At 41.0% G+C, this 27514-nt stretch overlaps 1 protein-coding gene across 4 annotated transcripts in view; it reads left to right on the top strand.

The window, feature by feature from the left end:
* The first annotated feature begins 7111 nt into the window (after window positions 1–7111).
* Window positions 7112–27514, top strand: part of TMEM168 (transmembrane protein 168) — a 31431-nt gene continuing 11028 nt past the window's right edge. Inside the window, exons 1-5 of one of the 4 annotated variants that reach the window (XM_059711538.1) lie at window positions 7119–7361; window positions 8615–8699; window positions 14420–14641; window positions 15277–15673; window positions 25925–26067. In XM_059711538.1, the coding sequence (XP_059567521.1) occupies window positions 15359–15673; window positions 25925–26067 (458 nt within the window). In that variant the 5' untranslated portion in view covers window positions 7119–7361; window positions 8615–8699; window positions 14420–14641; window positions 15277–15358. Of the gene's footprint in view, window positions 7362–8614; window positions 8700–14419; window positions 15674–25924; window positions 26068–27514 lie in introns of those variants that run through there. The other 3 variants (XM_059711536.1, XM_059711537.1, XM_059711539.1) reach the window with 3 other exon arrangements.

Genomic DNA, 27514 nt, shown 5'->3' with positions numbered 1-27514 from the left:
AGAATCCCAAGAAGTGGCGGCCCTCGGGTGGCTTGTCTTGCTGCTTTATCAGCAGTTTGGTTTCCCTGGCTTGTTTGGGAGCTGCCCTTCTGATGTCCTGGGCAGTGCATTATGGCAATCTGATTTGGTAGATTCACTTCCTCTAGCAATTTTAAAATTTCTTTTGCATGTTTGATGCACTTATTTATTTCCCAAGGTTAAGAGCCTTCTTTCTTCCCATGTTGCTCCATGAGCATGGATGGCCATGAAAGCATATTTAGGGTCAGTGTAGATGTTAGTATCTTTCCCTGGGATAATTCTAAGGCTCTTGTGAGGGCTATCAGTTCAGCCTTTTGTGCTGAGGTGCCTACAGCAAGGACGTGGACTCCCATTACCTGTCTGTGGTGACTACCAAGTACCCGCTCATTGTTGACCATTCTCCATGAAGCTGCTCCCATCTAATTTAATAAAAGAAACATGCAAATTGACCATACCTTTGCTTCACCCCCAAGCCATGCCCACCAGCCAATCAGAGCGACTATATGCAAATTAACCCAACCAAGATGGTGGCTGGAAGCCACGGAGCTGGAGCAAGCAGGAGGATTGGTTGCCCCAGCAATGGAGGAAGCTAAGCTTCCCGCCTGCCCTGGTCAGCTGTGGCCTCCGCTAAAGGCAACAAAGTTACAATTATAGAAGCTAAATAAATCCCAGATACCTACTTCCAGCCAGCCTCCACTGGGAGCTTGGGTGGCTGGGGGCTGTGGCCAGCCTGCAAACAGCCATCAGCCCCTCACCCAGGCTTGCCAGGCACCCCAGTGGGGACCCCTACACTGAAGGGGCTGTGGCCAGCCTGCAAACAGCTACCAGCCCCTCACCCAGGCTGGCTACACCCTCATGGGGTGAGAGTCACTGCTGGGGGTCTTGGCCAGCCTGCAAACAGCCATCAGCCCCTCACCCAGGCTGGCCAGGCACCCCAGCAGGACCCGCATCTCTGAAGGCAGTGTGGCCAACCTGAAAACGGCCCTCAACCCCTCACCCAGGCTGGCCAGGCACCCCAGTGGGACCCCCACCCTGACCCAGGACACCCTTAGGGCAAACCAGCCAGCCCCCACCCATGCACCAGGCATATAATAAAAGGGTGATATGCAAATTGACCTGTAAGTCATATAATAGTGTTAAATCTTATTGGTCATGTTGCATACTTAACACAATAAAGTTGTGTCTGATCAATTCTTGGTACCAGAAATCTATATAAATAAAAGGCTAAGTGGTCGTCCAGCTGGTTAGGTATGACGCGCACTGACCACCAGTGGGCAGACAACTCAATGCAGGAGCTGCTGAGCGACAGCAACTTTGCAGAGTGCCCTCTCGCACTTCAGGACCCCTCGGGGGATGTCAGACTGCTGGTTTCGGCCCAATCCCCACAGGCCAGGCCAAGGGACCCCACCTGCCAAAGGGAACCCTGCTCACTCTGCAGACACCCTTCGAGCCCCGGCACCGCCCCAGGTGCACCGGGAGGGATTGCGGGAGGTTGGCTACAGGATGTGTCCAGCCCATCTTGCCCAGCCCCACCCCGCTGGCCACCTTCTAATTAATTTCCTTTCAATGTGCACGAATCCGTGCACTGGGCCTCTAGTCTTTATATACAAGTACAGGCACCTGATCTTTTAAAAAGTCCTCTGGAACAAAAAGGTAGGTAATTACCATTTTTTTGTAAGTCAATCCAAATTATATCTATTTTTGTCAGATCTGCAAAATATATTTTTTTCAGTGTGTTACAGAAATTAAATGATGAGTTTCTGTGTGCCATACGATAAAAAAGGTTGTTGTAACCTGTAAAAGTTATTGATTTCGATCCAAGAAGTGTCACAGAGTGGTGCTCTGAGTTTAGTGAGGGGACCAGTGTGATGCATTAGTCTGGGTCAGTGGTCGGCAAACTGCGGCCCCTTGAGTGTGGCTCTTCAACAAAATACCACGTGTGGGCGCGTGCGCACATACAGTGCGATTGAAACTTAGTGGCCACACTCAAGGGGCCAAAGAGCCGCATGTGGCTCGCGAACCGCAGTTTGCCAACCACTGGTCTGGGTTGAGGCTGACATCAAGATGACTAGCATATACTAGTAGGTAACTGAAGTAATACAGGCACTAGGACCTCAACTAGGGTACTGGCAATGGAAGTTAAAAGAAAATGCATGAAATATGATGGATAAAAATGAACAACACTGGCCTTCACAATTATCAGGTTCTTTTAGTAAATACTAGTAGCCTTCAACAACAAAAAATTTATGACAGCTACATGTCTCCTCCCTTGCTACTTGTAGTGTCCTACAGTGAAAGCCAGTCTCAGATTTAATACTACTACATAAATAAATATTTATCAATAAGTAGGCACAGAAAAACTACACAAACAATATTTGTGACAGAGTACTAAATAGCAGTCTAGACACCAGGGGCCATTCTGAAGGGTATCAGTCTGGTAGAGTCAGCAAAGTCTCATACCACAGTTATACAAGGATGAAAGTGCCTGTACAATATTCTAGCCACGTATCTTGAATATCTGTTATTTCCAGAATGAAACATTATTTCTAATCCTTTGTGCTAATTAACATTCCTCTACTGAAGATTTACATAGTGATATTGGAAGCACTTCTGCATCCAACTAATAGTGAAGATTCCTGATTAGTGTCTTTCAGATGCTAATTACTCACCCTGGACTGTGCAGATTGAAGTTAACACAAGCGCAGACACCGTTCATTAGAGTATTCTAAAGTTGACTGATAAGAGATTGGTACTGGACTTACAGGGTGATCACACTGTAAATAATATAAAAGTATAATCACTATATATTGTATGTCAACTGAAACTATATATTGTGTGTCAATTGTAAGTGAAAAGTTAAAAAAAAATTCAAGTATACTGACAAGATAAGCATCAAAAACGGTTTCAAGATCACAAGGTAGAAGCTCATGTTTGAGAAAGATGAAAAAGCACTGTTTGAAAGAGGAATATTAGTGCTGAGGAACAGAAAACCTCTGTGGCTGATTTAAGCAGGAAAGAAATTTATTAGAAGATATTGGGTAGCTCAAAGGACTTCTGGACATTGAGGCTTGGACAAGCATGGTCAACAATGACAAACAATATCAACAGACCACAGACATGATGGAAGAGGGCTCTGGGATTGCGGTCACCATGATCAGACATCTTGAATCACTGAACCACTAATACTGGATGCCTGGCACCACCACTAGATCCACACTCTGCCCCAGGAGCCACCTGCAGTTACCCAGGGAGCACAGCTTGCTGTGCCCACTTTTTTTGAGTCAATAGCTTCTCAGTGGTGCGCATGATTGGCTAAGCAAATATTTCACATTTCAGTCTCAGCCAACAGACTCACAGGAATTCTCCAACACAGAAGGGAGTTTCCAGTGCAGTGGTACAAATTAAAATAACAAAAGGGTAAATGTCCATTAAAAGCAAATTGAATTAGAAGTGATGATGATGTGTTCAAGTATAAACATCTAGCAGACAGTTGTGTGGCAGGATAGTAAGAAGCTAGGAAAATTCCTGGGCAGTGGAATAGGGAAACTGAGACAAGAAAATTACACAAGGCCAAACAGTTTGAGCAGCTTGCAGCCAGCTTGTGAACTGCAAGACCTTATCTTCCCCAACCAAGGTCACTTGAAAGCAAATTGTTTATACCTCCCCTCCCTAATCAGAGGATATGTAACTTAAATCACCCGGGTCTGGAAAATAAAGAACAAAGGCCCAATTAATGCCATTTGTGTCAGCTAAACCCAAGGACAGATAATGTCTGGTAACAAATAACAAAACCCCATTGAAACCAGACAGCTAAGATAACAGTGAAACAGACCAAAGAATAACCCAAAACTCCCCTATATGCCCATTTCGATGCATCAGCATATTAAAACTGCACCTAGTCCGGGCACAAGCCCAGGTTGCAGGCTCAATTCCCAGTGTGGGGCACACAGGAGGCAGCTGATCAATGATCCTCTCATCATTGATGTTTCTATCTATCTCTCCCTCTCCCTTCCTCTGTGAAACCAATAAAATTTTAAAAAAATGCACCTGGACTGAATTCACCAATATAAAGGTACAGAGTAGCAGACTGGATCAAAACAAAACAAAACCTAACCATATGCTGCCTTCAGGAGATATATCTAAGCTGCAAAGACAAAAGTAGATTCAAAGTGAAAAAGTGGAAAATGATTCTCCAAGCAAATAAAACTCAGAAAAAGGCAGGTGTAGTTATACATATATGTGACAAAATACATTTCAAGATAACAAAGGTAATAGAGATAAAGATGGACATTTTATAATGACAAAGGGGACATTACATCATGAAGACATAACACTTCTCAATATATATGCACCCAATCAGGGAGCACCGAAATATGGAAAGCAACTCCTCACAGAACTAATGGTGGGAGAAACAGACCAAAACACAACCATAGTTGGGGACCTTAATACTTCAGTGACAGCTCTAGAAACATCATCCAAACAGAAAATTAAGAAATATTGGCCTTAAAGGACACAGACCAAATAGACAAAATTGACATTTAGAGAGTCTTTCATCCAAAAACATCAGATCAGACATTCTTCTCCAGCACACACAAACATTCAAAATGACTGGGTCAAAGAAGAAATAAAGGGTGAGATCAAAAGATATATAGAGACAAATGAGAATGACAATATGACATATCAGAAATTCTGTGATGCTGCAAAAGCAGTAACAAGAGGAAAGTTTATATCATTATAGGCCTATCTCAAGAAACAAGAGAAATCCCAAATAAACAACCTAATATTACATCTAAGACTAGAAAGAAAAGAACAAAAGCAATCCAAATTCAGCAGCAGAAAGGAAATAATGAGAGCACTATTGAATGAAATAGAGAACAATGAGACAATACAAAAAATTCAGATATAGGCTTAAAAATGACGATGAAGTAAGTAGAAGCTACACTGACACTCTTCCAGGACCAAACTGGAAATACAACTAAAATACAGAAAAACTAGTAATAAACTGAATATTAGCTGGAGAGAATCCTCATAACCAAACATGGAAAGTGGAGACCAAGTAGAGACTGGTAAGGAAATGTGGAGACAGGAAAAGGCTGGCCAGGCTTTCACAGTCAGCAGCTGAAGGTCTGGAGGGATATCTCAGCTGTGGGGTGTTCCCACTGAGAACTCTGGGGTCTAAACCCCAGTTAGGGCCCCAGCAGAGAGCACCAGAACTGAGAAAGGTGCCCATATAACTTTGGGCTGTGAAAAGCATGGAGAGATGGCTGGAAATGCAGGCACCCTCTTACAGGGCCAACGCACAAAATTTCACATGCAGCCACTCATCTTGGGCTCTGGCAGAGGGAGGGCAGCAGTGTGAGCAGAAGCCAGGTTTAGGGGCTCTGGGTTTGGAGCTCGGAGGGCAGCAACCCTGGTTTCCTGTGCTGAGTCATTCCCTCACGCTGCGGAGGACATCTTTCTCCAGCAGACATTAGCTTTACAGGCAGGGATGGACCTGGAGAGGATTATGCTAAGTAAAATAAGGCAGGCAGAGAAAGATAAGTATCACATGCTCTCACTCATATGTGGAATCTGATGAACAAAGTAAACTAATGAATTAAATAGAACCAGAGGCACAGGACCATGGAACAGGCTGTTGGTTCTCGGAAGGCGGGAAGGTGGGCGGGTGGGAGTAGATCAATCAAAGAACTTGTATACATATATGCATAACCCATGGACATGGACCATAGGGTGGCGAAGGCCAGAGGTGGGTGTTCGGGGGCTAGAAGAGGTCAATGGGGGGGGGGGGGGGAGCAGGGGGAGAGAAGGACATATGTAATACTTTCAACAATAAATATTTAATTTTAAAAAAATTAATACAACCAAGAGCTGGTTTTTTGAAAAGATTAAAAAAAATGACACATTTCTGCCTAGACTTATTTTGGAAAAAAGAAAAAGACCCATATAAACAAAATCAGAAATGAAAGAGCAGAAATTACCACACACATCACAGATTTACAAAGAATCATACTAGAATACTATGAAAGACTATATGCCTTCAAATTAAATAATCCAGAAGAAATGGATAAATTCCTAGGAGTATATAATCTTCCTAGACTGAATCGGGTAGAATTGGGAAATCTAAATAGACTGATTAGCAGTGAGGAGGTGGAAACAACCATCAAAAACCCCCCGAAATATAGAAGTCCAGGACCAGACGGCTTCCCCGTTAAATTCTGCCAAACATTCAGACCAGATTTGAAACCTATCCTAATCAATCTCTTCCAAAAAGCTGATGAAAAGGCAATATTTCCTCATTTTTTGAGGTGAATATAACTCTGATACCAAAAGCTGGCAAGAACACCATACACACACAAAAATAATAAAGCTACACCCCAATGTCTCTGATGAATACAGATGCAAAAATCTTAAACTAAACACGAGCAAAGTGAATACACAATGCATTAAAAAATAATACATCATGATCAAGCTGGGTGGGGAGAGGTAAAAGGGTAATCGGGGGATTAATGGTGATGGGAGACTTGATTCGGGTGGCGAACACTCAGTACCGAATACAGACGGTGTACTATAAAATTGTACACCTGAAACCTACATAATTTTGTTAGCCAATGTCACTCCAATAAATTGAATTTTAAAAAGCTAAACATAAAGGGAGTCTCGATTAGAAAAGGAGGCAAGAAGGGCTTTGAAGGGGAGCCTAAGGAGCTTGGGCTTTAGCCGCTCAATGGACACAGCCAGGTTTTATTCCAAAGGTATTAAAGAGCAGCATCGCCTCCTGCAGTATTTTTTATTTTCTGTTAATCCTCACCAGAGGATGTTTTACCATTGATTGTAGAAGTGGGAGGGAGGGGAAGAGAGAGCGAGCGAGGGAGACATGCATGTGAGACCCATCGATTGGATGCCTCCTGCGCCCGCGCCACCAGGCGGGGAATCGAACTTGCAACCCAGCAGGTGCCCTTGACCAGGAATACAACCCGAAACCCTACGGTGCGCGGGCCCGCGCTCCAACCACTGAGCCACCCGGCCAGCCCGCTGCGGTATTTTCAGGGGAGGCGTGGCCGTCCCGCTCCCGGGTCTGAGCGGCCGGAGGAGGTGGCCTGGCCGCCGGCCGGACACGACGGCTGCGACCCTCGGTGGCCGTCCCGCTCCCGGACCTCGGCCGCGGCCCGATGGCAGGTGCCGCTGCGCCCCCGGCGGGGATGCTCGCGCGGGGCGGGGCGGGGCCGGAGCCGAGGAGGCCGGGCCTCGCGGGAGGAACGCGCCGCGGTTTGACCCGGGCGGCGCTCCGTAGCGCGGCGGCTCCGGCGGCGGGAACATGGCGGCTGTGGCGGGCCGGCGTCGGAGTAAGTTTCCGAGAGACCGGCCGGCCCTCGTGCGTGCGGCCGCGGGCCCTCGGCCCTCCTCTGCCCCCTCCCGAGTTGCAGCACAGCCCGGGGGCCGTCCCTGTGCCGTGTGGCCGCGGAGCCGGCCCCGAGGCTGGAGGGCGCTCCGGCGGCCGCGGCCCGGCTGGTAGGGGAAGGGGGCGAGCGGGACCCGGGCCCGGAGCCCTGGCTCCGCCCAGCGGCTCCCCGCGGGGTGAGGGCGGCGGCGGCGGGAGGTGAGGGGGCAGGCGGTCCCCCTCACCCCCCGTCCCTCCGCCCGCGCTCAGCGGGGCTCCTAGGCCTGGTCGCCTTCCCCTGAGCAGTGGCGCTGGAGGACCGGGGCTCCGGCCTCGCCTCGCTGGAGGGGGCGGGTGCTGGGGAACCGCAGCCGCTGCCTGTTGCTGCGGGTCGGTCCCTGCTCGGGGCGCCGCGCTCCTTCCGGGAAGAGTTGTGTGAGTTCAGGGGCCCGGAGCCTGGCTGCCCTCGGCTCCTTTAGCTTTGCCCCGCCCCTAGACTGAAGTGATGCCGCCAGTGATGGGTGTCTGGGAGCCATTCCCCGAGGGTAGGGTTTGGGGGAGAATTCACTGATTTACAGGAATTTGAATGAATTGAGTGAAGGTTGGAGTAGGGCCCAGAAACCATCCAGAAATTCATGGAATCCCTTAGCTCAGTGGTTCTCAAACTTCTGGCCCTTTAAATACAGTTCCTCATGTTGTGACCCAACCATAAAATGATTTTCGTTGCCACTTCATAACTGTAATGTTGCTACTGTTAAGAATCGTCATGTAAATATCCGAGATGCAGGATGGTCTTAGGGTCCTTCCACCACCAAAGGGGTCGCCGCCCGCAGGTTGAGAACCGCTGCCTTAGCTCTACCACTAGTGGTTGAGCTATCAGGTGTCGTGTTTATTTTCTCTGGGTAGTAAGTGGTCCCTAACTAATTGGCAGTGTTGCTAAATATAGTTATTTCTGGATTCGTCTTTGTTTCTTTTTAAAAAATATATATTTTATTGATTTTTAACAGAGAGGAAGGGAGAGGGATAGAGAGTTAGAACCATCGATCAGCTGCCTCCTGCACACCCCCTACTGGGGATGTGCCCGCAACCAAGGTACATGCCCTTGACCGGAATCGAACCCGGGACCCTTCCGTCTGCAGGCCGACGCTCTATCCACTGAGCCACACCGGTTAGGGCTAGTCTTTGTTTTTTTTTTTAACAATGTCTACTTGGTTCCAGACTTTGTGCAAGACCTTGGGCATATAGGAGTGACGACAAGTGTTGAGAGACTTTGTGATGGCGTGGGTAATGCAGACAGGTGATGGTCATTATCATCGTCCTGTTTTAGAGGATGTATAGGGACCTACACCTGCGTCAGGGGTAGTCTTCCTAAGAAAATGATTTAGGCTGAGACATAAGGAGGAGGGGTAAGCCAGGGGCGAGGACTGCCCTGGGGCTAGGAGGAGGGAAGGGAGTGCACCTGGAGAGGGAATAGCATTGGAAAAGTGGGAAGATCAGTAAGGCTAGAGTACAAAGTTCAAGGGGATGCACACAATGAGGAGGAAACTGGTCTTGCAAGGTGTGTCAGGCCATAAAAACTAAACAATGCACTGCCCCCCCCAGATAATCGGATATGGCCTGGGGACCCCCAATACCTGGGGCCCTTCCTGTCAGCCCAGGAAAGGGGGCGGAACCATATCTGCAAGACAAAGACCCCAGAAGGTTATAAAACGTGAAGCCCTCTGGTGTTTCTTCACTCTGATTTGGAAATTATCCCCGGAGTCCACTGGTGTTAATAAACGGCGTCCCTCCTTTTCTCTAGGAAGCGTGCTTGGGATTTCTTTGGTCTTCTGCAACAAGACAGGAGATTTATTCACTTCCAATGCAGAGAGCCTTATAAGGTGTTTTAAGGAGTTGAGACTTTATTACTAAGGGTGATGGGAAGCCATCGAAGGGTTTTACATAGCAGAGTGATGTGACAAATTTTGGTTTTAAAAAGGACACATCTTGCCCTGGCTGGTTTGGCTCAGGGGATAGAGCGTCAGCCTGCGGACTGAAAGGCCCCAGGTTCGATTCCTGTCAGGGGCATGTACCTTAGTTGCGGGCACATCCCCAGTAGGGGGTGTGCAAGAGGCAGCTGATCGATGTTTCTAATTTTCTGTCCCTCTCCCTTCCTCTCTGTAAAAAATCAATAAAATGTATTTTTTTTTTTTTTAAAAAAAGGACACATCTTGGAGAGAAGGGTGAGAGTGGATACAGATCAAGTAGGAGATGACAGTGACCTTGGACAGTGGGAAGGTGTAAGAGGTGTGCAGGAAGAAGAGTGGTCAGTACGTGGGAAGGATTCAGTGTGGGCGGTCAAGGAGAGAGGAAGCTCCCAGTAGCATAAAACAGACTCTGGCCCATCAGGTTTCCCATGTGCTCCATTTTTATCTGCCTCTCAAGGAATTCTCCAGTGATGGCTGGCCAATTGGAAGGGATTGCAATGCTTTGTTGTTTACTCTCTGATCCAGGCTAATTGTCGTTTGAAGACTATCCGGTTAGGGAAAAGACTTTTGTAAATTAGCCACTTAAAAGCAGTATTCTGCCATGTTGATTTTAGTCCATAATAGTGGCTGCATGTATTCCATTATATGGATGTACTGTACTTTATTTATCTGTTTTCGCGATTTTTACTTCTGTTAATGCAGAATCGAGCTAATGCTTTTAAGTCTATCAGGTAGATTAATATTTGTCTACGTAGGGGGAGATAATATTTGAAGATATGGAAATAGATGAGATTGCTCGTAGAAAATATGTAGTAGGAGAAAAGTCTAGGCTTGGGATTGAATGTCTGAAGGTAGGATTGAGGAGAGATGAGAAGCAGAGGTCAATTAAGGAAGAAAATCTGGAGACTGGTCTTTGGAAGCTAAAGGAAGGACAGGTTTCAGAAGGTGAGAGAAGTCAATAGAATCAAAGGTTGTTCAAAGAATGTGGAGCATATGAGTGAAAAGTACCCACTGAATTTGTCAATGTAAGAAACATTAAAACCTGTAGGGAATTTTTGTGAGTTTATTTGAACCAAATTGTTGGCAATTGCTCGGAAGCAAATCTCAACGGATTGAGAAGATGCTCCAGAAAATGGCAGTCTTGCGTCTTATTTTATACATTACAATCAAAAGAGAAGACATAAGTGGGTTACATGAAATCCGTTGGTGTTAGATTAGGGAAAGAAGAGAAAGCAAAATGGTGAAACCTCTGGGATTGGATAAAAAGTAAAATGATAGCCGAAACCAGTTTGGCTCAGTGGATAGAGCGTCGGCCTGCGGACTGAAAGGTCCCAGGTTCGATTCCGGTCAAGGGCATGTACCTTGGTTGTGGGCACATCCCCAGAAGGGGGTGTGCAGGAGGCAGCTGATCGATGTTTCTCTCTCATCGATGTTTCTAACTCTCTATCTCTCGCCCTTCCTCTCTGTAAAAAATCAATAAAATATATTTTTAAAAGAAAAGTAAAATGATAGACACATAATTCTTTTGCATGGGGGGTACAGGATAGTTAACAGTCAACAATTAACTCAGTAACAATAAGAGGGTTGGCCCTAACCGGTTTGGCTCAGTGGATAGAGCGTCGGTCTGCAAACTGAAGGGTCCCGGGTTCGATTCTGGTCAAGGGCATGTACCTTGGTTGCGGGCACATCCCCAGTGGGGGGTGTGCAGGAGGCAGCTGATCGATGTTTCTCTCTCATCGATGTTTCTAACTCTATCCCTCTCCCTTCCTCTGTAAAAAATCAATAAAATATATTTTTTTTAAAAAAGAGGGTTGGTGGTCTCTACTCTGTGCTTTGAGGGGTCCGCAAAAAGGAAATTAGTTTGATTCCAAAGGTATGTTATCATAGATGCAAAAAGACAGTAGACAGGGTTAGTTAAGGTGAAAATTGACCTTTGTCGGGGAAGATTCCAGCCTAGGACTTGACTACCCCACTATGAACTGCTTTTAGTTAAAAAGTTTTAATTTCAGGCCATCCTCTGTGGTTACTTTAGGTCTCTGAGTCTGTAAGGCCGCCATGCAGGCCTTCCCTGAGCTTGTGAGGTTTAGTATGTGGCTCCTTTTCCTCCAAAGATTTAGGAGTTTACTGGCCATTTTAGTACTTGGCAGAGTAGTTTATTGTGGGGTGGGAACCCACAGTTTAGTGATGTGAAAAGTGAAACAATCAAATATTAATTGTCGAAAGTACAGAAGATTGAATTTAGAAGAGGAGATGGGAATGAGTGAGGATTGTTGTTTTGTTTGTTGTTTCTGGGTGTGTTTTTGTTTTGGTGTTTCTGAAAAGAGCTTTGCAAATGTTTAAGTTCTGATGACTAAGAGAAGAGTGGGAGTTTGAAGAAAGGAGAGTCTGAAGTTGTGGAAGAGGCAGAGGGGAAGGGATACAGAGTATGTCAGAGATTTAGCCTCAGACAGGGAAGGGACGCCCTTCTTGTATTAGGAGATGTAGGTAGAGGTGGGTTTGTGGTGTTGGAAACTTAAGTGAAATCCCTTCTGATTATTCTGTTGGAGACAAAGTCATCTGGTGAGAATGCAGTGGGAAGCAGGAGTCAGAGATTGAGGATGGGGAAGAGAGGTTTGGAAAAGCACAGAAGGGAGAGAGTTTTGACCAGGGAACCACGGAAGGATGCTTGTGGTTGAGTGATAACCATTCAGCCTAGTGTGCGATCTTTTTTCCTTTGGCAGTCAATGTTCAGTCATCTGAGTCCCGACGGTACCACCCACCCTTTGAGGATATATATTTGGTGAATGATTATATAACACAGAGAAATAATGTTAAAAAGTGCAATGCTGTCTATATTTTATCAGTTTCTCATACTTAAATAAAAGATAAAACCAAAATTTACTAATGGAAGATATTTTCTGTAAATGTGTATAGAATCTTAAGAAGTTATTGAATGAAAATATAATTGAGGAAAATCAGTTACAACTTATTTAATTAAATCAGTTTAGCTGTAAAAAATCTACTTGTTGAACATCTAGAAGTAAAATCCTATATAATAAAAGCCTAATATGCTAAGTGTCCAGTCGACCCGTTGGCCATTCAACTAATCAAAGTGTAATATGCTAATGATATGCTAAGGCCGCTCAGCCGCTCACTATGCTGTGCACTGACCACCAGGGGGCAGACGCTCCGACCAGTAGGTTAGCTTGCTGCTGGGGTTCAGCCAATCAGGACTGATTGAGATGGGCTGGACACGCCCTGGAGCCCTCCCCTGGTCCCTTCCTGGCTGGCCAACCTCCCGTGTCCCTCCCTGGTCCGAAAGTGCACCGATGGGGTCCCTCTGCCTGGCCTGCGCCCTCACAATCAGGGACCCCTCAGGGGATGTTGGAAAGCCGGTTTCGGCCCAATCCCGCAGGCCAGGCCAAGGGACCCCACTGGTGCATGAATTCGTTGGTAATAATACTCCCAGACACCCTGAGGTGCTCACTCAATGACATTCTTCTCCAGTCAGATGGATAATTAAGGGTTCATTCCAGGTTATCTCATGTTTCTGTTGGGTCTGTTTTTAGTGTCCTGCTTTTAAGAAGGAAAGTATAAGTAAGTCCTGGCGGTGTGACTCGGTTGGGTGTTGTCCCATGCACTGAGGGGTTGCTGGTTCGGCTGGATCCCCATTGTGGGGCATATGGGAGGCAGCCAACCCATGTTTGCTCTGACAGATGTTTCTCTCTCCCTTTCCCTTCCTCTCTCTCTCTCCAAAATAAACAAAAACACAAAAAGAAAAGAAAGAAAGAAACTACAAATAAGCTGATCACAAACTAGTTACTTTTTGAGTTTTTATCTGGTTGAGTTCTCTGTGGATATTCAGTGTGGCCATGAGCCAATGCATCAGTTCTTCTGAAACAGTACTAGAAAAATTGAAGAATTCCCTAGTTAAACCATTTTGTGACCACTGTCAAGTTTTAAGTGCATCTTGTATGGCACTTAAAGTTGAAATAATTGTCTGGCCTGTCAACAAATAATCCTTATGATAACTTTTTGTTCTTTCTTTATTGATTAGCAGGGGTCCTCAAACTTTTTAAACAGGGGGCCAGTTCACTGTCCCTCAGATCGTTGGAGGGCTGGACTATCGTTTAAAAAAAAACTATGAACAAATTCTATGCACACAGCGGCGGCAAAAACACCCGGCGGGCTGGATAAATGTTTTCGGCGGGCCACATGTGGCCCGCGGGCTGTAGTTTGAGGACCCCTGGATTAAGGTATTACATATGTGTCCTTACCCCCCATTGCCCTTCCAGCCCCCATGATAATTTTTTTTAAAGTAAAATTAATTTCTTAATTTACTCTACAGTAAATACAACATTCCAACTTTTCAATTTTGACTAGAAAGGTCAGGAATTGGTTTGCTACAGAGATAATACTTAGATTTGAAAAGTAGGTTTGATAATCATAGTAATGTAGTAGAGGTAAATGTATAAGGAGAATTATGGGTCACCTTTTGGGACTGAATAACTTTAATAAACTTTGCTTCTAGAAAGTTTATTAAACAATGTAAAGATTAAGATTTTATAGCATTTTAGAACTGCCTTGTAAAAATATGTAGAGGGTTTTAGGCAGGTAGTAATGACTGCTGTTATTGGATACTGGAACTTTCCAAATTAGAGGTAATGATGAAGTCCCTCATTCTATTTAAGATCTGAGTAGCTTTTCATTGTGCCAAACCCACCTGCTACAATCTAAGCTAAGCTGAACGTCTTACATTTGCATGTTGTTGAAAAAAAGAGATATTGGATAAGAATTAACTAGGCAAATTTCTCACCACTTCTGGAAAAAGTTTCATTGATATTCATTTAGTCATACAATCTTAGTATATGATGAGTGGAGAGCACAGCCTTTTGGGTTTGGATAAACTGCTGAATTTTTCAGCCAGAGACAGTTACCATTAAGATACTTGCAAGTCACGTTTTAAACTGGGTTTCAGAATAAACTTTATTTCTCACTTATTATTTTTAATGAAGAAGCTACATGTGAAAGATAAATTATATAAAAGTAACATTGAAATATTTTTTCTTCTTTTTAGATCACTAGACAAAAATTCGACCAGAGAAAATGCTGAAATAGAAGTTACAGATGCATGGGATTTGCTGAATGAAATATAAGCAGTTAATTTTTGTAACGTGGGCGAAAGCCAAAATTGCCAAGTTACATGTGTAAATCACTGCGTTATTGCTTTAGTCATTGCCTCTATTTAGCAATGACAAGACTGGAAGAAGTAAACAGAGAAGTGAACATGCATTCTTCAGTGCGTTATCTTGGCTATTTAGCCAGAATCAATTTACTGGTTGCTATATGTTTAGGTCTTTATGTAAGATGGGAAAAAACAGCAAATAACCTACTTTTGGTCATTTTTATTCTTGGTCTTTTTGTTCTTGGAATTGCCAGCATCCTCTATTATTATTTTTCAATGGAAGTAGCAAGTTTAAGTCTCTCCAATCTGTGGTTTGGATTCTTGCTTGGCCTCCTATGCTTTCTTGATAATTCATTTTTTAAAAATGATGTGAAAGAAGAATCAACCAAATATTTGCTTCTAACTTCTATAATATTAAGGATATTATGTGCTTTGGTGGAGAGAATTTCTGGTTATGTCCATCATCGGCCCACTTTACTAACCACAGTTGAATTTCTGGAACTTGTTGGATTTGCCATTGCCAGCACAATTATGTTGGTGGAAAAGTCTCTCAGTGTCATTTTACTGGTTGTAGCTTTGGCCATGCTGATTATTGACCTAAGAATGAAGTCTTTTCTAGCTATTTTAAACTTAGTTATTTTTGTAGTCTTATTATTTTTCTCCTCATTGGATACTCCCAAAAATCCAGTTGCTTTTGCATGTTTTTTTATTTGCCTGATAACTGATCCTTTCCTTGACATTTATTTTAGTGGACTTTCAGTGACTGAGAGGTGGAAACCCTTTTTGTACCGTGGAAGAATTTGCAGAAGACTTTCAGTTGTTTTCACTGGAATGATTGAACTTACATTTTTTATTCTTTCAGCATTTAAACTTAGAGACACTCATCTCTGGTATTTTGTAATACCAGGTTTTTCCATTTTTGGAATTTTCTGGTTGTTTTGTCATATTATATTTCTTTTAACTCTTTGGGGATTTCATACCAAATTAAATGACTGCCATAAAGTATATTTTACCCACAGAGTAGATAACAACAGCCTTGATAGAATCATGGCATCCAAAGGGATGCGCCATTTTTGCTTAATTTCAGAGCAGTTAGTTTTTTTTAGTCTTCTTGCAACAGCTGTTTTGGGAGCAGTTTCCTGGCAGGTAAGCTTATAGTTTGTTTATTATGTCAGTGCCTGTGATGTGTGATTAAATGTTTTCTTCAAGTGTTGAATTATTAGAATTGAAAGGTCAAGTTCCTGATTTCAAAAGGAGATTCTTTTTTATGGCACTTAATCAATTTTGTTCATGGAATTGAAGTACTAAATGAACATTGATAGGATAATTTAGTTTGATCGCTAGCAAAGAGGCACCAAAATGTTAGGCATGCTCAACATGTGACATGCCTCTCACCTTTGCCTGTTCATTAATGAATGAAGTACTCAAAGATTAAATATTTTTTAGAATATTAACATTTGAAAGGTGTTTAGAGATTGTACCTTAATTCTTTCATTAAAAATTGTGTGTGTGTGTGTGTGTGTGTGTGTGTGTATGTGTATGTGTACGTATGTATAGTATTGATTTCAGAGAGGAAGGGAGAGGGAGAGAAAGATAGGAACATCAATGATGAAACAGAATCATTGATCGGCTGCCTCCTGCACGCCCCTTATGGGGGATAGAGCCCAAAACCAGGGCATGTACCCTGACCAGGAATCGAACTGTGACCTCCTGGTTCATAGGTCGACACTCAACCACTGGGCCACACTGGCCTGACAGTTCTTTTTTTTTTATACATGAGGAAACTGAAAGCCAGAGAAGACTTTTATCCAGAGTCACTGGTAATAGCCAGAACCAGTTTACATAGCTTCTATGTAGTCTACTGGTCTCCTCACTACAGCACATTTCTTTTACATAGCCATTTCTCTAAGATTTTATATAAAAGGTGGTGTAGTGACATATCAGGTACTTACATACAAATTAAAGGCTCTCCTAAGAAAGAAAGAAAAAAGTTTTTACAATACATTTTCTGTCGCCCTAGCCATGGATAGAGTGTTGGCCTGGGAACTGAAGGGCTCCAGGTTCAATTCCAGTCAAGGGCACATGCCAGGGTTACAGTCTCAATCCTCAGTAGGGGGCCTGCAGGAGGCAGCTGATCCATGATTCTCTCTCATCATTGATGTTTCTATCTCACTCTTCCTCTCTCCCTCTCCCTTACTCTCTGAAATCAATAAAAAGATATTTATTTATTTAAAAAATAACCCAATATATTTGCTGTCCACAGAATGTTACCAAAGACATTTAAACTGTGTGTTCGAAGTTTATATCTACAGTATTAATAAATCCAGTCTTCCATTCATGGGACATTTATTGAATGAGCTGTATGTCATGTACTATACTGTGTGACCTCAAGATGACTAAGAAATGCCTCTGTTCTTAAAGAAGACACAGTCTCTAATAGGATGGGGAGTAGACAGGCATATAAACAAATGATTATTACAGTGACAAATGCTCAGGTTGGGATGTAGGGCATAAAGGAAGGTTATTTCTGCTTTGCACTAGTTAATTGCTGCAGAATGATTTCTAGATCTGAATATTTGAAGGGAGACGTGGAGATTTATCTGGGTATGGTGCTTTTTAGTCAGTGTAGGCTAGATAAGGGAGCCTGTGGGATTCAACCAAATGATGTAAGCATGGTGGGCGTTGCCCCTATTATATCTTCCTCACTTTACTTGCCAAATGCTAGGGACTATCAGGATGGTGATGGTGATGGTGGTGGTGGTGGTGGTAGTTATGATGGAGGATAATGTGGGAAACTCTAGCAAAAGTTCTCCTACCTCTTCCTTCCTTCTCAAAGAGTTTACTACCTATGTTTTCTTCTAGGAGTTTAATGGTTTCACATATTACCTTTAAGTCTTTATTTTGAGTTTATTTTTGTACACAGTATAAGAAAATGGTCCAGCTTTTTTTACATGAATCTGTACAGTTTCGCCAACACCATTTATTCAAGAGACTCTCTTTTCCCAACTGTATAATGCTGCCTTTTGTGTTGTGCTAATCTACACTAATAAAAGAGAAAAATGGTAATTGGCGTACGACGCTACCCTTTTCATTGGCTAATCAGGGCTATATGCAAATTAACTGCCAACTAAGATTGGCAGTTAACTGCCAACAAGATGGCGGTTAATTTGCATATGTAGGCACAATGCAGGGAGGCGAAAGGGAAAGCAGGAAGAAGCCCCCTGCCACTGACAGTGATCAGAAACCCAGGGGGGAGCTAAGAGCTGGGGGGCAGGGCAAAGGCGGCCCCAGGGCTGCCTTTGCCCTGCCCCCCAGCCATGATCAGAGAATCAGGTGCCTTTTCCGCCCTGGCCAGTGATAGCAGGAAGTAGGGGTGGAGCCAGCGATGGGAGCTGGGCACGGTCGAAGCTGGCAGTCCCAGGAGCTAGGGATCCCTTGCCTGGGCCTAAAGCAAAGCCCACGATCGCGGGGCCGCTGCAGCTGTGGGTCCCCGCTGCCCGAGCCTGACGCCTCAGCCACGTCCTGCAGGGGCAGGGGCAGGGGCGGAGCCCGCGCGATCGCGGCGCCCCCCGCTGCCACTGCAGGTCCCCGCTGCCCGGGCCGGCCGCCTAGGCCAGAGGCGTCAGGCCTGGGCAAGGGGCCGATCCTGCAATTGGAGGGTGATGGGGGTCAACGCCTGAGGGCTCCCAGTATGTGAGAGGGGGCAGGCTGGGCTGAGGGACACTCCCCCCCTCCCCCCCCCCACCCAGTGCACGAATTTCGTGCACCGGGCCCCTAGTTTACCTGTAAGTGTGAGTTAATTTCTGGGCTTTCTATTTTGTTTCATTGTGCCAGTAGCATACTGTTCTGTAGTCAGCTTGAAATCAGGAGAGTGCTTTTGTGGTTCCATATAAATTTTAGGGTTATTTGTTCATTGAATCTGTAGATTGCTGGGTAATAAGGATGTTTGAATGATATTAATTCTTCCATTCCACAAGCATGGTATATTCTACCATTTGGGTTGTCTTCATTTTCTTTCTTCAGCATCTTACAGTTTTCAGAGTCTAGGTCTTTTGCCTCCTTGGTTAAACTTATTCCTAGGCTTTTTTTTTTTTTTTAATGCAATTGTAAAGGGATTTGTTTTCTTAATTTTTCTTTCTATACATTATGGATGTATAGAAATGCCACTGATATCTGTATATTAATGTTGTATGCAGCAACTTTACTGAATTCATTTACTGAGATAGTTTTTTGGTTGACACTGGGTTTTCTACATAAATCATGTCATCTGTGAATAGTGACTGTTTTACCTCTTCCTGTCCACTTTGAATGTCTTTTATTTTACTTTCTTGTCTGATTGCTGTGGCTAGGAATTTCAGTAGTATGTTGAACAGAAGTGATATGAATAGGCATTCTTATCTTATTCCTGATTTTAGAGGGGAAACTTTGAGCTTTTTACCATTGAGGTTATTCTACCTGTGAGTTTATCATATATGATCTTTATTATGTTGAGATATGTTCCCTCCATTTCCATTTTGTTGAGAGTTTTAATCATAAATAGATGTTGAATTTTGTCAAATGTGTTTTTTTGCATGTTAAAATAATCATGATTTTTGTCCTTTTTTTGTTAATGTATTGTTGTATTACATTGGTTAGTATGCAGATACGATTTGTATGCAGCTATTGAACCATTCTCACATTTCTGGAATAAATCCCATTTGATCATAGTGTATGATCCTTTTAATGTGTTTTTGAATTTGATTTGTTAATGTGTGAGAATGTTTACATCTATGTTCATCAGGGATATTGGCCTGTAATATATTTTGTAGTCTTTGTCTTGTGTTGATATCAGGGTAATGCTGTCTTCATAGAATGAGTTTGGAAGTATTCTTTCCTCTTTAATTTTCTAGAATGTTTCGAGAAGGGTAGGTATTAATTTTCTTTAAATGCTTGTTATAATTCTCCCGTGAAGCTATCTGGTCCTGGACTTTGGTTTGTTGGATGTTTTTTGATTACTGATTCAATTTTGTTACTACTAATTGGTCTGCTCCAATTTTGTTTCTTCCTGAGTCAGACTTGGAAAATTGTATGTTTCTTGTAATTTATCTGTTTCTTCTATTTATTGGTGTATAGTTCATAGTAGTCACTTATGATTCTTTGCATTTCTGGTTTTGAGTTGTAATTTCTGATTTTATTTTGTTCCTTTTATTTTGATGAGTCTAGCTAAAGTTTTATAAATTTTATCTTTATTTAAAACTACAAACTCTTAGTTTCATTGATCTTTTCTATTAATTTTTACTATTTTATTTATTTCCACTCTGATCTTTTTTAAATTTTCTTCCTTCTACTAACTTTGGGCTGTGTTTTTCTTTTTCTAATTACTGTTGGTATAAGGTAAGATTGTTTATTTGAGATATATTTTATTTCTCCGGGTAGACTTGAATTGCTATGAATTTCCCTCTCAGAACTGCTTTTTCTGTGTTCCGTAGATTTTGGGTCATTGTGTTTCCATTTTCATTTATCTGAAGATATTTTTTAAAATTTCCTCCTTAACCCATTGATTATTTATGAGCAAGTTGTTTAGCCTTTACGTGTTTGTTATTTTCAGTTTTTTTAAGTAATTGGTTTCTAGTTTAATATCATTTGGTCAAAAAAGATGCTTTAAAATAATTATTTTCGATTGCAGTTGACTTGTAAGTTTGATACTAGTTTCAGGTGTACAACATAGTGATTAGACATTTATATAATTTATGAAGTAATCAACCCAATAAATCTGACACCATATATAGTATTATTGACTATATTTCCTATGCTGTACTTTACATCCCCATGACTGTTCTATATCTACCAATTTCTACTTCTTAATTCCTTCACATTTTTTACCTAGCTCCCTAACCCCCTGCTCCTTCTGACAACCATCAGTTTATTCTATGTATCTATGAGTCTGTTTCTATTCTGCTTGTTCATTTATTTTGTTTATATATATACCACATATAAATGAAATCATCTAGCATTTGTTTTTCTCTGTTTGATGTATTTCACTTAGTATAATATTGTTTAGGTCTATCCATGTTGTTGCAGGTGGCAGGATTTCATTCTTTTTTATGTGTAAGTTATATTCTATTGTATGTGTGCATCACCTCTTTATCCATTCATCTAACGATGGGCACTTAGGTTGCTTCCATATCATAGCTATTGTAAATAATGATGCAGTGAACATATGGGTGCATATGATTTTTTAATTTAGTGTCTTGGGTTTCTTCAAATAAATACCAGAATTGAAATTGCTGGGTCATTCTTTCTCTCTTGTTATAGCCTGTGTTTTGGTCTGGTCTAAGTATGCTTTTTGTTTGTTTCAATTTCCATGAAATATCTTTTCCATCTTTTTACTTTCAGTCTGTTTTTCTTCTGATCAGAAGTCTCTTGTAGACAGCATATATAAAGGTCTTGTTTTGTTATTTGTTCAGCTACTATATGTCTTTTGATTGGAGCATTTAATCCTTTTGTTCTTTGCCGTGTACACCTCTCTTGTCTAGATAGCACTGAGTTTCATCTTGAGCATAAACACCTTTAATTTTTGAAAAATTAAATTTATTGGGGTGACATTGGTTAATCAGAGTCTGTAGGTTTAAAGTATACATTTCTGTGATACGTGATCTGTATATTGCTTTGTGTTTCCACCACCCAGAGTCAGATCATCCTCCGTCACCACATATTTGACCTCTTCACCCTTTACTTTCCCCTAACCCCCTTTCCTCTGGTAATCACCATACTGTTGTCTTCGTTTATAAGTTTTTGTTTGGTTGGATTTTTTTGTTTGTTGCTTTCAGTTTTTATCCCACATGTAAATGAAGTCATTTGGTTCTTAACTTTTTCTGTCTTATTTCACTTAGCATGATATTCTCAGGGTTCATCAATTTTGTGTCAAATGGCAGTATTTCATCTTTTCTTATGGCTGAGTAGTATTCCACTGTATGTATGTACCACATCTTCTTTATCCAATCATCTATTAAAGTACACTTCATTGTTTCCATGTCTTGGCCACTGTGAACAATTCTGCAATGAAACATAGGAGTGCATGTATCTTTTTCGAATAAATGTTTTCAGATATTTTGAAAGAGGACTCACTAGATCATAGTCTTAATTTTTTTAGGAACTGCATACTGTTTTTCATATTAGCGCTACCGCTCTACATTCCCATTAGCAACTTTTTACCACAACTCTCCAGTACTTGTTATTACTTGTCTTGTTGATAATAGCCATTCTAATAGGTAAACACCTTCAATTTTAAGAAGAGCTGTGTGCTCCCTCTGGTTCCACAGACCCTGCTGATGCCAGCATAAATGGCCTTGGACCACAGCCTTTCAGACATATTTGTTGTTGTAAAAGTCCTGTTCACAGCAGGCCTCCACATGACCCACGATGGCAGAAAGAGCCCAACACCATTTATTGTGTAGACTGTCCATACCCCATTGAATGTTCTTGCCTCCTTTGTCATGTATTAATTGACCATATGCGTGTGGGATTATTTGTGGGCTCTCTGTTCTGTTTCATTGATCTATGTGCCTATTTTTATGCCAGTACCATGCTGTTTTGATGACTATAGCTTTGTATTACAGTTTGATATCAGGTAGCATGATATTTACAACTTTGTTATTCTTTTTCAAGATTGTTGTGACTATTTTGTGTCCTTTATGGTTGCATACACATTTTTGGATTATTTGTTCTAGTTCTGCCTCCACCGAAATCTTGAACCCCTCCAAGTTACTCATGAGGGTTATAATCAACCTCTTTCAGTTCTTATTAATGTTGATATTTGACCTCTTCCCATGAATTTTCTTAATGGCATCTAGAACGGTGAATCCTTTTCAGAAAGTTTTCAATTTACTTTGCCTGAATCCATCTGAGGATTCGCTATCTATAGCAGCTATGTCGCCTTAGAATAATAACATTTGAAAGCCAGAATTACTTCTTGATCCATGGGCTGCAGAAATGGATGTTGTGTTAGCAGGCATGAAAGCAACATTAATCTCATTTTCATCTCCCTCAGAGCTCTTGGGTGACCAGTTGCATGCCAATGAGCAGTGATGTTTTGAAAGGAGTGTTTTTTTAGCTGAGCAATAGGTCTGTCATCCAGGCTTTCTTGTTCTAACTATGGAGCACAGGCAAGGTAGATTTAGCACAATTCTTAAAGGCCTTAGGATTTTGGAGGGAGAGGTGGTGGAAACTGAGCATTGACTTCCACTTAAAATCAGCCCTAACAAGAGGGTCAGCCTGTTCTTTGAAGCCAGGAATTGACTTCTCCCTAGCTATGAAGTCCTGAATGGCATCTTCCAATAAAAGGTTGTTTCTTCTACATTGAAAATCTGCTGATTAGTGAAGCCACCTTCATTAATTATCTTAGCTTGATTTTCTGGATAACTTTCTGCAGCTTCTACATCGGCACTTGTTGCTTCACCTTACACTTTGATGTTATGGAGATGGCTTCTTAAATCCTATGAACCAACCTCTGCTAGCTTCAAACTTTCTGCAATTTCTTCACCTCTCAGCCTTCATTAAATTGAGGAAATAGGGCCTTGCTCTGGATTGGGCTGGCACAAGAGGCCTCGCTCTTGGCCTGTCACAGCTTTTGATATACCTTCCTCACTAAGCATAATATTTTCTAGCTTTTGATTTAAAGTGAGAGACATGGAACTCTTTTCTTCACTTGAATACTTGCAATTATTAATTGAGCTAATTTTAATATTGTTGTATCTCAGGAAATAGGAGGCCCCAGGAGAGGGAGAGAGATGGGGGAACAATCAGAACACATATGACATTTATTGATTAAGTTCACCCTCTTATATGGGTATAGTTTGTGGCAACCTGAAACAAGTACAACAGTAACATCAAAGATCATTTATCATAGATCACAATAGCAAATATAATAATAATGAAAAAGTTTGAAATATTGTGGATTACCTAAATGTGACACAGAAGCATGGAGCGAGCAAATGCTGTTGGAAAAAATGGCACTGAGACTCTCTCCCTCCCAGGAGCGTGCCCATGTCTTTCTTCCCTCTCAGGTGTGCATCTCCCTTACTCTTAAGAGTCCCCACAAGACTTGCAACCAGGACAGCAGTGTGCAGCGACAGCTTGTTCCAGGCTAACCCCTTGATCCTGTCTCCAAGACCCCCTTTTCTCTGACTTCCTCGTGAGCCGAAGCGCCCCATGTAGGCTCATTTCTTTCCTATAACATCTATCTAGAGCCAGATCAGCCCCGCCCAGACTCTCTTCTCTTGCCTCTTCTAACCTAAGCCCTTCCTTTTCCACACCATCCCAGCTTTAATAAACATCCTCTCAAATTTAAAAGAAAAATGGCACCGATAGACTTACTCAAATGTAATGTTGCCACAAACCTTCAGTTTGTAAAAAAACAACAACTCAGTATCTGTGAAGCACAATAAATTATGTTATGCCTGTATTTACAATACAACCAACAAAAGACTCTTATCTAAAATATGTTGAGAGCAAAACAAACTTGTAAATCAATAATTAAAAGGTGACCCCATGGAAAAGTAGGCAAAGTATTTAGCACTTCACTAAATATGAAACCCAAATGGTCAAAGGTATTTAATATAATTAATCAGAGAACTAAATACTTATTCTAGTTCTGTTAAGCATAATGGAAAATTAATAGGAACCTAAATGCCAATAATAGCTAATCAACGAATTAAGATTTCATCAGGTGATAGGAATGCCATTTGGTCTTCACAAATATTTTTAGAGCTATGTTAATAGACTTACAATATATTACAAAGTTTACAGAACATTATCAGTCCCCCTTGGATAAAAAAAATATATGAATATATATTTGTAAACATAAATTGCATGAAGGTTGGAAATCTTTTTAAAAGTACCTGGGTATGAATGATTTGGAGTAATTTTAATGACATGTCTTTTTTACTTATTTGTATTATTTTATTTTATCAGAGAACATTTGTTTGAAAAATTACAGATAGAAGAAGTAGTTCGTAGAATAAATGGGCTTAGGAAACAAGTTATAGAGGCCAAGGAAGGGCCCTTGGAGCTTAGAAGTGAGGGAGGTAAAGGTGGCGCTCCTGAGGGCATAGGGAAAGGTGCCAGCATGCTACTGGGAGGGAGAACGCCAGTGTTTGTATTTTTTAATGTTTCTAAATTAGGCATGCACTGTATAATTTATGTATTTGATAACAGAATATATCAGATGTAAGGCATTTTATCCATTATGGGAATCAGCTTCCTATTTTTTTATTAAATTCTGATGAAATGAACTACCTTCTAGTATTAGAAAAAAATGTGTTCATGCACATAGGCCCATGATTGTGTAGTATGTGCAGTAACAACACAGAACGTAGACTAGTATCAGTATTGCAAAGATATAGATCAGGACTGAGTATCATCCTTCCATTTTCTTTTCACTTAAAAGGGTCCTTTAATTATTTTCTTTTCCATTATTGCAGTTACTACCTAATCTTGTCTCCCCCTTTTAATATTATCTTCTGCCTCCTTTTTCTATTTTTTTTTGGATGCTTAAATGTCCTTTATTTACTTTTTTTAACAATTTTAAATTTAGTCTATAGAGAGTCTAAAGCTTTTCAAAGGAAGACTGTAGTATAAGTTTAATTAAATATAAGAATGGAATTCACTTTGATAGTTTCAGGATCTTAAATTTTCTTTAAGATTTTATTTTCTTAATTTCTGCATTTTTTGCAGGATAAAAAAAGATATTTTCTAAAGTATCTTTTCTGAAAAAGTAAATATTTGAAAAGTGATTCAGGACATATGGATTTTATTTTTTTTTTTTTTATAAAATGGCAAATTTTTAAAAATTGATTTTAGAGAGGAAGTGTGAGGGAGAGATAGAAACATCACTGATGAGAGAGAATCATTGATCAGCTGTCTTCTGCACGCCCCCTACTGGGGATCAAGCTTAGAACCCCAGGCATGTGTCTAACAGGGAATGAAACTGACCTGGTTCATAGTGTATGCTCAGCCACAGAGCCACACAAGCCTTGCTGGGCATATGGGTTTTAACAGCAAAGGATTTGTTTTCTGTTTTTTTTCTAAGTTACATCAAGAGTGGTTGTGTTTTTGTTTTGTTTTTGTATTTTTACTTTGAGTGGGATGTTATCTGACAAATTCAAAAATATATGTGCTGTATTTGTTTTGCCAGGATTCAAGAACCTTAGAGATAAATTTAGGGTTCATTGCTTATCCATATATTCTTGTCTGCTTCAACTTATAATTGTTTTTAGATAATTAATTATCCTTTTAATTATTTTTGGAAGTGGTGCCAAAAATGTAAGTAAATATGCATAGATGTATGTAAATATATATACATATGCACACATAAGTGCATTCACACTGTGTAAATTTGATGTATTAAATTTCTTTTAGCCAACAAATGGAATCTTCTTGAGCATGTTTCTAATTGTTTTGCCATTGGAATCCATGGCTCATGGGCTCTTCCATGAATTGGGTAATTGTTTAGGAGGAACATCTGTTGGATATGCTATTGTGATTCCTACCAACTTCTGCAGGTATAGTAATCTAGAATGTAGTAAATAGTAATAACTACTTGACTCTTAATATTTTCTTAATATTTGTATGACGATAAATATAAAATATAGCACATTTTTTCAAAACTATAGTATTTTAAATATATACTACTGTTACATTTTTTATTTATCCCAAATGTTTAAAAGCCTTTACTCTCAGTAAAATTATAATTTTCAGGGTTCAATTTATTTCTTTATAAAAGTGATTAGGTCAGTGGTTCTCAACCTTCCTAATGCCGCGACCCTTTAAGACAGTTTCTCATGTTGTGGTGCCCCCCAACCATAAAATTATTTTCATAGCTACTTCATAACTGTAATTTTGCTACGGTTATGAATCGTAATGTAATTATATATGTGTTTTCCGATGGTCTTAGGCGACCCCTGTGAAAGGGTCGTTCGACTCCCAAAGGGGTTGCGACCCACCAGTTGAGAACCGCTGGATTAGGTTATATTTTAGCTAGAAATCGGGAAATATGAATGAATTTTCTAAGGAATCATAATATTTTCTTTAAAAAAATGTCCTGTGAAACAGCATGGTAAAATATAATGGAATGTACACTAGACCTGAGAGTCCTAAATCCTAGTTTTGTATTTCCTTAGGGAAATCATACCTTTTCTGAACTTCAGGGTCTTTATCTAAATGCAGATGACAATACCTATTCTGCCCATCTCAGAGGAATATTATGAAGAGCTAGTGAGAATATGAATATAAAAATGCTCTGCCCTCTGGAGAATGTCATACAAATACGAGGAATTCAAAAGATTGTCAATGTGTGTGTGTGTGTATGTGTGTATGTATGTATGTGTATATAAATGTGTATATATGTATAAATGCAAATATATTTTTGTATGTGTATAAATATGTGTAACTTACTATAGTTTTATTTCAAAATTTTTTATCCCAAATATATGGTAGATCTGTCTGAATCTATAAATATTGCCACATTTTAATTTTTCTTTTATTTAGTTAAGTAACTTTGAAATAGAAAAAATGAGTTCTTTGCCATTAAGTAATCCTGATGAGCAAGAATTCATCATACTTTTCCTTGGGGTGAAAAATTTATCTAATTTCAAATATTTGACATAAAAACCCCAAATAGACTATTTGTATTAAATATTTTCCTCCATGTTAAAGGTTTAATAAAAAGTTGAAAATTCTCATTAGAAGTAAAATAAAGTAAGATGTGACAACTTGCAGAAGGAATATGTGGAAAGAGTAATTTGCATCATTAGATTTTTTTAAAAATATATTTTATTGATTTTTTACAGAGAGGAAGGGAGAGGGATAGAGTCAGAAACATCGATGAGAGAGAAGCATCGATCAGCTGCCTCCTGCACACCCCCTACTGGGAATGTGCCCGCAACCAAGATACATGCCCTTGACTGGAATCGAACCTGGAACCCTTCAGTCCGCAGGCCGGCGCTCTAT

This window comes from Myotis daubentonii, chromosome 10 (genome assembly GCF_963259705.1).
Source record: "Myotis daubentonii chromosome 10, mMyoDau2.1, whole genome shotgun sequence".
Classification (NCBI taxonomy): Eukaryota; Metazoa; Chordata; class Mammalia; order Chiroptera; family Vespertilionidae; genus Myotis; species Myotis daubentonii.
Note: the sequence above shows the minus strand (reverse complement) of the source record. Positions and strands in the feature narration are given on the sequence as shown.